This window comes from Pavona decussata, unplaced genomic scaffold (genome assembly GCF_977016875.1).
Source record: "Pavona decussata unplaced genomic scaffold, jaPavDecu1.1 SCAFFOLD_19, whole genome shotgun sequence".
In the NCBI taxonomy this organism is placed as follows: domain Eukaryota; kingdom Metazoa; phylum Cnidaria; class Anthozoa; order Scleractinia; family Agariciidae; genus Pavona; species Pavona decussata.
The window spans coordinates 1055515-1066859 of record NW_028145442.1 but is presented as its reverse complement, the minus strand read 5'-3'; the positions used below and the strand labels follow the sequence as shown (position 1 = coordinate 1066859).

The 11345-nt window shown below is 39.5% G+C and overlaps 1 protein-coding gene across 1 annotated transcript; it reads right to left on the bottom strand.

The window, feature by feature from the left end:
* Positions 1-6156: 6156 nt before the first annotated feature.
* LOC146486937 (uncharacterized) lies at positions 6157-11316 on the bottom strand. The gene is made up of 4 exons (XM_085090885.1): positions 11240-11316; positions 9697-10027; positions 7775-8446; positions 6157-6899 (listed from the first exon to the last, which is right to left on the bottom strand). The coding sequence occupies exons 2-4, from the start codon at positions 10025-10027 to the stop codon at positions 6406-6408; spliced, it is 1497 nt and encodes a 498-aa protein (XP_084947011.1). The 5' UTR covers positions 11240-11316; the 3' UTR covers positions 6157-6405.
* Between the last annotated feature and the right edge of the window lie 29 nt (positions 11317-11345).

Here is an 11345-nt window from a genome sequence, read left to right as displayed (position 1 = left end):
TTGCAAGGAAATAAGTAATTTGATGAAAAACAAATAAATAAGTTTTTCGTAAAATAATTATTTTGTAATATGCTTTCAAAAATCACATTAGGTGACGCATATTACAAAGTGCAAGGGCTGGATATTTTAGCGGAAATAGTAAGTGTAGGTTGCACGTTATACACAATGATTGAAATCACTTTGAAAAATTAACGTTTATCAGCTATCAAGGAATGATTGAATCTCAGAACAGCCAGCTTGTTACTTACCTCTTTCTTAAAAGTTCACTTTAAATCAAAACTGCGCGACATTCGTTAAGTCCAAAACAATTCGAGGATTATGCATAAGGCCGCGTCTTTTTATAGCGCTCCGGCGGAAGTCTTCTGTATTTTTAGCTTTTATCTCTAGTTTTAGCTTTATTTTAGACTTTTAAGCAATAACTGTTGCGTCACCTAGTTCAGAAACAAAAAGTTCAAATACTGAATTCGCAGCTAGTTAAAAATAACTCACCTTAAAAATAAACAAAACAGTGTGCTTTATTCCTCGTAAATTGTCGACGATTAACAAACAAAATCAAGAAAGGGCCGGAGTGGCTGTAGTTTTCGAGTTTTAGTGTTTTGGGTGTCTCTTTTTTGGGGGGTGGGGGGTGTCTTTCCCTTTTTTTTTCAGTGTTTTTCACGTTTTGCGAGCTCTATATTTCGTTTTCCAACGTAATACTTCTTTCTTTATAGTCTCCCCTGTTTGTAGGCCAGAGGTAATCATTCACAAAACACTCTTTATCACGTCCAGGTAGCGCCACATCCCTGCATGTCGCCCTGCCACGAATCTAGCAAAACTTCTTTTATTATTTAGACACGAGTGTTTGACTGGAAAATACACCACTCGTAAAATTCATAAGAAACTACATCCGGGACCTGAGTGCGATATTTTCCATGTCCTCGCTAGTAAGGATATTGATGACGTCATTTCCCGCTTTTTCGGTTTTTATGCAAACAGTCGGTGAAAAATGGCGAGCGATAGATTTTTCTATATCATAAAAATGAAATTACACGATGGCTTGAAGATACGAATTTGATTTTGTCGTGTTGAAACAATATTTTACTCGCTGGGCTCCTTCGTAAAATGTTGTTTTTACCATTCGAAAATAAAATTCATGTCCTAGCGTCGCCTCGTAATATCCTCTATTTATTCATTCATTGACAAAAGGTCCGTTTACAAGGTGAGGGAATAACCCTAGAAGAAAATGTGTGATGTTTGTCAACGAGCTAAACTAAATGATTATTTTGTTTTCGAACTTCAAGGTGTTTTCGAATTCCTGCTTCGCTTTCTGGTATCTGGAATGAAACCACGTGTGAGAACCAAATTCATCCTGTTCTGATCTCATGATCATTCTTGGTTATATGATGATCTAATCGCGCGTAACGTTGACACTAACAATATATACTGCTGCTGCATTTTCTGTTGTTTTTACTTTCTTTCACATTTTTAAAACTTTTTTTTGCCCAGAAGGGGGATTGGAGGGTGGGGGGGGGGGGGGGGGGACTCCACTTTATATGCTATATCAGTATGTGTGGTACCAAAGGGTATGATTTTTCAGCCCTTTTGCTCTGAAGAGAAAAGAAATTTTAACCATTTGGCTATGAAAGTCTAAAAACTTGTATGGATTTTACAGAAACGGGGATGGATTCTAGGAACCAGGTCTGAAATTAAAACGCCAGTGTCAATTTTAGAGGCCAGCGGACAACTCAATCTAACTCTATCCAGTGGATAAATTGCATCCAGCGAATAATATGTATATCAACCAATACATTTTATCCGCTAGGTAAAGTTATCAGTTCATTCAACAACCTAGGCCTTGTGTGAAAAAGGGTATCGGAAGATAGTCAAAACTCATGATCATGCCACGAATCTAACTCGCAAAAAAGGGGGTGTTTGGAGATCAAGGGCTTTTGTCAATTATTCGAGGCGTTCAAATCTAAGATGGCAGCGCTTCTGCTCTACGGGGTACCCCGCTGGGCAGAGTGTTTTGAACCTTCGTTTATTTTGTTCAACGGCGGACTCCAAACCCAGAAAGTGAAAGAAATTCTAACAAGCGTGACCATTAGGCTATTTCCAAGTTGCCTTGCTTTATATATTTCCGAGTTGCTAACTACTGAACTTTTCATGTGAAAATTAGTTTTGCTTCATTTATATGAAAAACTATTTTTCTATTAAAAATTATGCACGAAGCCTCGCTTTCATGATGAAGTCCAAAGAAACTTGGAAGTGACCTATTGTCTGGACAACAACAACAACAACGACAAACATGTAACTGACCACAAGTAATTTCGCTCCATGACCATCCAAATTCTTTGGCAATGAAGTCAGTGACGAAGTCACACAAACCTATTCCTTTGTAAATGCTTTTTCTCAACTAGGAAACTGCAATTTGGGTTGTTTTTAGCAGGTTACATTGAATGCAGATCCTATGGTAACTTTTTAGGTCTCGAACATGACCGAAACTTATTTACCGATGTTTATGTATTTATTTGATGTCATTATTACAGTATCTACTGATAAAGAGTGCATGGTAGTAATAATCGATTATAACTTGAAAAAAATGTGCTGGAAACCATTGCGAACCATCTATAAAAATGTTTTGCCTTAATGTTATTGTTGGAAGCCCCTGCAGTTTGGACTCAAAAGGAGGTCCAAATCTGTATCATATCATGTGTCGTCCTAGGAAAGTTAACAAGTTTTAATCCATTTTAGGCTTCAAAACAGCTGGAAATTTAAATAAGAAAACATACGTTTTTTTTGGGGGGGGGGGGGGGAGGGAGGGTAATAAGACTCTAGCTAAAGCGACTATTGGGGGAGGGGGCGGCTTTCTTTTGGAGCAGAATACACTTATACAACTCATATCATTCTCTTTATACGAGGAAGGATGGGCTTTAGCATTATTTTGAAGACAGTGCATTCTAATACACAAAGGTATTTTTGTACAGTTTATGACTGCAGATAAAGAAGATCTTAGCTGAGGCTTCTGGAATCCAAAAAGATATTTGGGGGTTACTAAGCATGTTTTAAAGATAATTAAATTAACAAAGTTAATAAATAATCCTTAAAATACAAAACAATGTATGACACTTATTCCAAAATTCAACTTAATTATCTTTTAAAAATGCATGATTATCCACTATTTCCTTTTTTATTTCAATAACTTTTGCTAAAATCTTCTTTCTCCTCATAGTTATAAACCACAACTTAAAAACTATCGTTAAATTAGTAGGCACCGTCCTTACTTAATAACAGTTTCTCGAACTATCTCGAGATGCGCAGAACAGATGCGCAGTAACAAAAAGAGGCACCGTTCTCAATACAATCTCATTCCCAGAGACTGCGGCCGCTCCGCTGGATAAGGGTAACGCGGGCTCTGGGAATAACGCTAACCGACAGATTTTCATCCACGAAACTTATTTTGTTTAAAACCACTCTACTTTAGTTTTCTAAACCTCCAGGTTGACAATGGATTACAACTTGAAGGAAGAAAAAAAGAGGGCCACATTTTTCAGTAAGTCCTCCCTTTGTGTTTCGGAAAAATCGTGATGAACTGATCATGGCTGTTCTACCTTTCAGGAAGTCACTTAATTTCTTCCCTCTGTCTTCTAGCTGGAATGTGGTACTGTTTTGACCCAGCAAAACCGTAAAATACCCTAAATGACTTTCAAACGACGTTCAAAATTCTTAGATCTGTGTTTACAAGTTTCTGAGTTTCCATAAATGTTCTTATTTCTTAGGTTTTTCTGTTAGAGCTGTTTGAATTTGTCAGACAGCCTGCGTGTCTGATGCTATAAAAAGGGGAGGGGATAGGGAATCGGTCACGCGCGAGAAGCAAGGGGAGCGCAAACGCTCACGCACGCGCCGCGCTCAGCTCCAGGCAATTCGCGCACGCGTCTGATTTCCCTTTTCCCTCTCCCAAAAGCGCCTGCCAAACTGGCTGATTGATATACACCTTTAAATAGATCTCTCCAAAAAAAGACAGTGCTGTATAGTTTTCATTTAAATCTGTTTCACAATCGACATGGGTTTTCCCCTCTTCAGTCAACTGGAAACCATTCATACTAACAAGCCTTCGTTTTCGGTGTGGAATATTTCGGTTTATACCAAAGACATATTTTGGCGGTAGAAAGCAGAGGACAAGAAGTCAATTTCCCAGGCTGCATCCATCATAATAGTCGTTCCAATCACGATTAAGCTAACCCAGGATAAGCATTAACGTCTTGTTTATGAAAGTTAACAAATTAAGCCCTTAAATCCTAAGCTAAAGGTCTACAGTTCCGCAAATATTGAAGACATTCAAGATTTCATCTACGGACTCAAAAGTTCGAACCACCTTGCACGACATAATAAACTGTATCACCGGAAACCAAAAGTGCTGCTCAGTAGCTTTCATTTGAATGGTCACACTTTAGGATTTCATCCACATACTCAAAAGGTAGAACCACCTTGTGCAGCATGATAAACAGCACCACAGGAAAGTACTGCTTAGTAGCTTTCATTTGAATGGTCACACTTTAGGATTTCATCCACATACTCAAAAGGTAGAACCACCTTGTACAGCATAATAAACAGCACCACAGGAAAGTACTGCTTAGTAGCTTTCCCGATTTGAATGGTCACACTTTGAGATTCCATCCACAAATTCAAAAGTTAGAACCACCTTGTACAGAACAATAAACAGTACCACAGGAAAGTACTGCTCAGTAGCTTTCATTTGAATGGTCACACTTTGGGATTCCGTCCACAGATTCAAAAAGTTAGAACCACCTTGTAAATCATAATAAGTACCCCAGGAAAGTACTGCTCGGTAGCTTTCATTTGAATGGTCACACTTTTCATCCACAGACTCAAAAGTTACAAGCACCTTGTACAGCATAACAAACAGCACCACTGGGAAGTACTGCTCAGTAGCTTTCATTAGAATGGTCACACTTAAGGATTTGTCATTTGTCATGTCTGTCATGCAGCAGAATAGTACTAGTCCCGCAACGCATACAATTTGCCAAATCTCACCTATCGGTATAGTCATTTTGTAAACCAGCCGGCTCACACTCTTTCATGCAATATTGGCAAACATCGTCCAGGGATTACGTGGAATCTTTACGAAGATTTCTACGTCACAATCCAATTTTTGACTCCTGCGCATGCGTTATTTGGGATGGTCATAACACCTTCCCGTGATGCACAGAGTTCGTAACAAGCCAAAAATAATGCTCTTCAAGGAAGTCAGCACATTCTAAAACATCACTGGTACAAACGAGGAAACAGTTATCACGACGTTTAACACCGTACCTACATACAACCGGATTTTACAGCAACCTCCTACCCAGAGTCTTCGTTCCCCTTGACCAGCGGCCGAGAAACGAGCGATCCTAGCCGTGCGCAGTAAGGAGCGAAGACTCGAGGGACGAGAATGACTTAACAGACACGAGAAATGCTATGACATGGACAGAAAGTGTCCATGCTAGCGTTTTTTAATAGGGACCTTAAGCAGCGACGACAACGAAGGCAACGAGAACGTCAGAAAACGATAATTTTAATTAGCAAAACACTGGTTCTGCACATGCATTATAAACTTTGGTACATTTATCGTTCTCTGCAAAACAACGACGTGAAATGACCCACGATCAAGGTTTTATGGAGAACGGGCGACGTTCGCTCCTGGATAGTTCGGCCACATTACTCAAACTAAATGAGTAGAAATCATAGCGAATTTATTTAGAAAAGGCGAATGTAGTTTTTAAGTCCCTTTTTCTTTGGCGTCGTCGTCCTCGTGGATCGAACAATTTTAAGGGAATGTATATTGTTATTACTGACGATTAAATGTCATCAGTAAAACTTCAAACAAATTAAAACAGTTCAATCTTTTTAATTTTTCTCTATTCAAGCTAGACATATATACTCCGCAGGGGTACCAGTCCTAGATTTTTTAAAACATTCGGGTAATACTCTCCTGACAAGGTGCAAAATGTTTCTTTTTCTTTAATGCACACAATACACTTGGATTCGTTGTTTTGCGGGCAAAGTTTTGCTTCCGATTTTGTACTATTATTTCTACGATTCGTAACTATGGAAAAAAAGATCTGGCAGCAAAAATGATAACGCGTTGAGAATATATCACAAAACTTTACTCCCCAATTGAATAAGCAACTTTAATTATGTTGTTTCAGTATTTTTACTTACAGAATTGCTGTGATGTTTTTTTTTTGTAACTAAGCGTTTTATACACAACTCAATATATATTTGCGATCTCCGAAATTGTCAGCAAGTTTCAAATTCCAAAAATATCGATACTACAATGTTCTAAAATATCGCCAAAACGCAAAATAATCAACAGCTCCCGCGAAAATTCCAACTATAATACTTTCTTCCAAATTCAGTGTCATCTTACTGGATGAAAATTCGGCTTTGCAGAAGAGCGCTAATTGGGTTGTGCCGTTTACTAATAAGCCAGATCTCGTTGTGACGATTCTCGACCTTCATGGGACCGTCATATCCGGCTGTATAGAACACGTCGGTGCGAAAATCATCGTCAAGACCATCTCTCTTCAGAGCTGCCACGAGGGCCTTGTAGTTCTTTTTAACCTTATATCTGTTGGACCAACCGCCGTACACCATAACGTAGGCACAGAATGGCTCTGTATCTGTCAGGTGCACGTCATCTTCAGATGGGGCGGGTGCGTCTGTCTGGTGTTTAAAAGGAATGAAGAAGCTCATGGTGTAATTCTCCTTACAAAAGGAGTCGGATTCAGTCTCAGAGGGCTGCATTTGCATTGTTACTGGAACTGTCATCTTGATCTTCATTTTTCGTTCGTTTTTGCCTTGGATGTAGCGGAAGAGACGCCAAAAAGCTGTCGTACCCGCAGCTCTGGAGTTCATACCTATAAAGGGAGGCGAGAGGTAACATATTTTAATTTTTTCTTTTATTTCAATAGTCAAACTATACGGTCATGTAACATCGATGTGTAACTAACTATAATAAGAAAAGATTAACACCATCTTCTAAGATAACTTATTCCTTACATTTGAGTCTGTCGATGAAATCCTGTTCGAGTTTGTTTAGCAATACCTTAAGACTAGTTCTGACGTCATAGCGGTTACCATGGCAACTGGTTAAAAAAAAAACGGACCCCTGAATTTCATTTTTCGGAAATTATTTGAAAAAGTGAGCCAGTAACCACCTGTTTTTATTGTTGTGTTGCATTTGGAGAGCGTCCTAAACTCTTTACTCCTCCGGTAACATAACCAAACGTTATCCGCTAGATCTTGTGTTCTGTCAAAAAGGCATTTTATCATTTTCAGAAAATTCTGCTGGATAAGTTTCTCTTAGACGTCTCTATTTGAAGTGGCATACTGAATGTTGTAGTGTATCCAAAAAAAAAAAAAACAACGTAGGTTAACGCGCAAAATTTCGAGATAAAAAGAAATGTTTCCTGCAACTTTATTTCCGGTTCACACGATTTTGCCCTGCATTTCCTCTTCCGGTGTTCCGCGCGCAGGACTTTTGAAAGAAATTTTGATGCATTCAGTTGATGCGTGCACCTTAGTTGTATGGCGCGGGTGGCTTACGCACACGCACACGCGCGCGACTAAAATCCCTTTCGATCCTCCTTAATCAATAATCAATCAATTATCAATATTATTGATGAACGTGTCTCAACATGGCAAGATCACATTGAAAATACCTTTTTACCAATTAAGGAAGAATTAAGTATAATGCCACATTGAACAGCTTATAAATGCATCAACAGCTTACCCTCAACTGTCGTAGACACCCACTGGTAGGGCTTCGGATAACAACGCAGTGTGTAGTCTGTGACGTTCCTTCCCGAGATATTGAGCTTCTTTTCGAAGAAATGAGGGCAGTCGTGGTCACCGCAGAACTTTGGAGATTTTTCACTGGATGCTTCTTTACTGGATGATTCAGAGGCGTCTTCTTCCGGTTCCGAGGATGAAGATTCTGGAACCCTCAGTTGAGGGCTGGCCTTGGGGGTGCGTTTTATACTAGTGAGCCAAAGCTCGTTGTGACGTTTGGTCATCTTCCAGGGTTCGTCGTAAGATGCAGAATAGAAGGCATCAGTGTGAAAGTCTTCTCCAAGGCCGTCTCTCTTAAGCGCTGCTACGAGGGACTGGTAATTCTCCTCAACCTTCGACGCACTAGACCAGCCGCCGTACACCTTCACGTAGGCGCAAAATGGCTCAGCAATCGACAGCCGTACATCACTTGCAGATGGAGCGGGTGCGTCTTCCTGATGCTTGAAAGGAATGAAGAAGCTCATGGTGCGTTTCTCTGGGGAAACTGAACCAGATTTTTTGCTGAGTCGCATTAGCATTGTTACAGGAACTGTCATCTTGATCTTCATTCCCTCTTCGTTATTGCCTTGGATGTACTTGAAAAGGCGCATGAAGGGTTTTTTGTCGTTCATGCCTGAATGAATAATTGAGAAATACGAATTAGATTAATTTCCCTCAGCCTAAATGATCCTGCATTGGATAGTAGGTACCTATCCCGCCTATGTAGTTATCAAGCTGATGGGTTGGAACATATATAAGCCAAATTACTTTAACCCATTTGGAAAAGAGTACATTTATTGTAAACGGGCGCAATTTTACCTTCTTTATTTTCACCAGAGCCAGTTTTTTCGAGACTCAAATTCTGTTACCCTGAATCCTCCAGAATAAGCGCCCTCTTCTATGACCAAAATTTGACATAAGCGGCACCCCCCGCGTTAGCGCGCCCCCCTCCCCCACCCAACCCCACTGTTCTCCTCTCCCTCTATTTCTATTTGGTTGTGTACTAGGACAACAAAGGTTGATTATAGTGTCGGTCACTCGTCATTTTATTCCGCCGTTGGTAATTCATAACCAGAGTTGAACTGTTCTTGGCTACCTCAAAACTTTTTTTTTTTTTCGGTTGCCTCTTACAATTTCCAGGTCAATGTATTTGTATTACGCATGCGAAGCATGAAAGAATATATTAACATATATTGGTAGGCAAGTTACCATATGTTATTGTTTACAAGAAAATGTTTAATAATGCCAAAATAAATGTGCACAATGGGATGAGCCACGACTTTGAACAATTAAATAAGCACCCCCCCCCCCCCCCCCCCTTTCCTGGAAAATGCGCCTCTTTTTAGTGGCGCCCCGGGCGCTTATTGGCGGATTTACGGTATTTTAGAGAGAAAAATGCAATTCTATTTATATTGCTAAAAACGTACGTCAGTTTCATGATTAAGATAACGTCAAGTAATCCTCTTTAGGCTTCACTCAAAGACTTTATTTTTGGGTTTGTTTGGAAAGGAATGAGAAGTGAGGCCAGGACTTGATAAAAAGAAGTTTACACTTATTTTACCGTATTGCAACTCTTCACTCTTTATTTTACAACGAACGTGGTAACATGTCAGTAACAAACTGCTTTCTAATTGTGTTTCGAGGTGATTCTAAACCGTCGACTAATTAGCTATTTAAGCCAGGTCCCCGAGTATAAATAAAGTTATGTTATGTTATGTTATGGCTGCAAAATAAAAGCCTTGTTTTACTCTATTGCAATTCATAATTTGAACGTCTCAAGAACATTGCAGCCTAAAGGAAAAACTATCTGCATTAGCTTAAACGGAGATATTCCTATCAAGAAAGAGTTTAAAATTATATCAGAACCATCAGCAGCTTGATTACCTTCAATGTTAGTAGACACCCATTTGTACGGTTTTGGATAACAGCGAACCTCATAATCAGTAACGTTGAGCTTTTCCTTGTAGAAATAAGGACAGTCATATTTGCTGCAGAACTTCGGAGATCGTCCAGATGACTCGGTAGTTTCAGTCTCTGGTTTGAGAGGTAAGAGGCGCTTAATGATAGGTGGAAGTTTGGGAGCGATCTGTTGTACAACTGAAGTGATGTCAAATTTCTTAATCTTTTCCGGGAGTTTGCTAAAGAAATCCCCAAGTGACAATTTGGCGTCTGCAGAAACCAGAAAGACTGCGAGAAGTACAAGGACCAGTCTCATCTGAAATATAAACAACAGTCATGCGAGCCAAGGTTATACATGTATTACGTAACTTTACAACTCAGGAAATATTTACACTGCGCATATCCTTTCAATAAGAAATTAAGTGTTGTTTCAGATACTACAGATTGTATTGGTTTAGTTAACTAGGGCAGAACATAGTTATCGTAGTTATAGTTTTGTTCTGTTGTCTGGGGGAAGGGTGGAGTATTGATTCACCCACGGGTTTTCTAACATAGTTTGCGACAGCCCTTAATGTGGGATTGCTCCTATCCCCACCCCCCATGCTCCCCTCCCCCACCATCCGTGTAAGGGATATGAAAGTTGTTAATTCCTTGTTCAATTCGCAGAACTACTGTTGTTACAATAAATGATGGAGCTAAAGGGAATACATACAGATAAAACAATACGTGATCTGCACGTCAAGCCCACAAGGTCCACAAGCATCCCACTTGTCCCGATAGAGTCATGATAGTATTTAATTGAAAACTGCGGGAATGTAAGCGGCCACAAAACGCCGTGTTGGAATTTTTTTTTTCCGCCGGGGTAACAGAAATTGTAAATGTTTCTCAAGCGTAAATGGTAAGATTAAATCTTAAACTAAATCGTGCCTTTCAATTTGATAAGAAAAACAATGGAGATTTAAGGGGGATTTCCCCGTTTGATTACGTAATCCATCGGTCTTAACAGACAAGTTGTAAGTTTTCTTTGCTGCTGTCTTTACTTGTCCCTATTGTGATGATAAACGCCACTTCAATAATCTGTCTCGTTTTCAATTAATGTTTTCTCACGCCTTTGTTGTCGAAAAACGATTCATAAACAAAAAAAAAATAAATAGCGTAGTGTGACTCCTTTCCCCTTGGAAATGTGTTACGTAATCCCATGTGTTACGTAATCGAGAACTCATCGTTCAAAAATCAAGCATCTTTTTGTGCAAAATGTGAATTTTCGGCTATTTTCCGCAAGCGGGAATCTTCCAAAACTCATCTTATTTCAGTGACTTTAAGTGGTGTTCATTGTCGAAGTTGAAAATGACAGATACTGTTAGCATACGTGATGGGAGAAAGAAAAGAGAATTTCCCGGAATAAAATGATTTTGCCTTCAAAATGGTACATTCATTGATACGAAACAAAATAACACTTCCACTGCAGATCTTTAACAACTGAGTTCTATTATTTAAAACTTCTCGAGCTAAATAAATGCACACCCACCTTGATGCAGTCGATTGACGTTGTGTTTGATCAGTGTTTCAAGTCTTTCACTGTCGCTCTCTGCTCCTCTCTGGACTGAAGCTTAGCTGTGTGAGCAGGCGGGCTT

What these genes read in the sequence shown, in the direction of transcription:
- LOC146486937 (XM_085090885.1), bottom strand. Translation starts at nt 10,027, where the DNA reads ATGAGACTGGTCCTTGTACTTCTCGCAGTCTTTCTGGTTTCTGCAGAC. An exon ending in GGTGTCTACTAACATTGAAG is followed by an intron (nt 8,447 to 9,696) that starts GTAATCAAGCTG and finishes TTATTCATTCAG; the next exon opens with GCATGAACGACAAAAAACCC. An exon ending in GGTGTCTACGACAGTTGAGG is followed by an intron (nt 6,900 to 7,774) that starts GTAAGCTGTTGA and finishes CTCCCTTTATAG; the next exon opens with GTATGAACTCCAGAGCTGCG.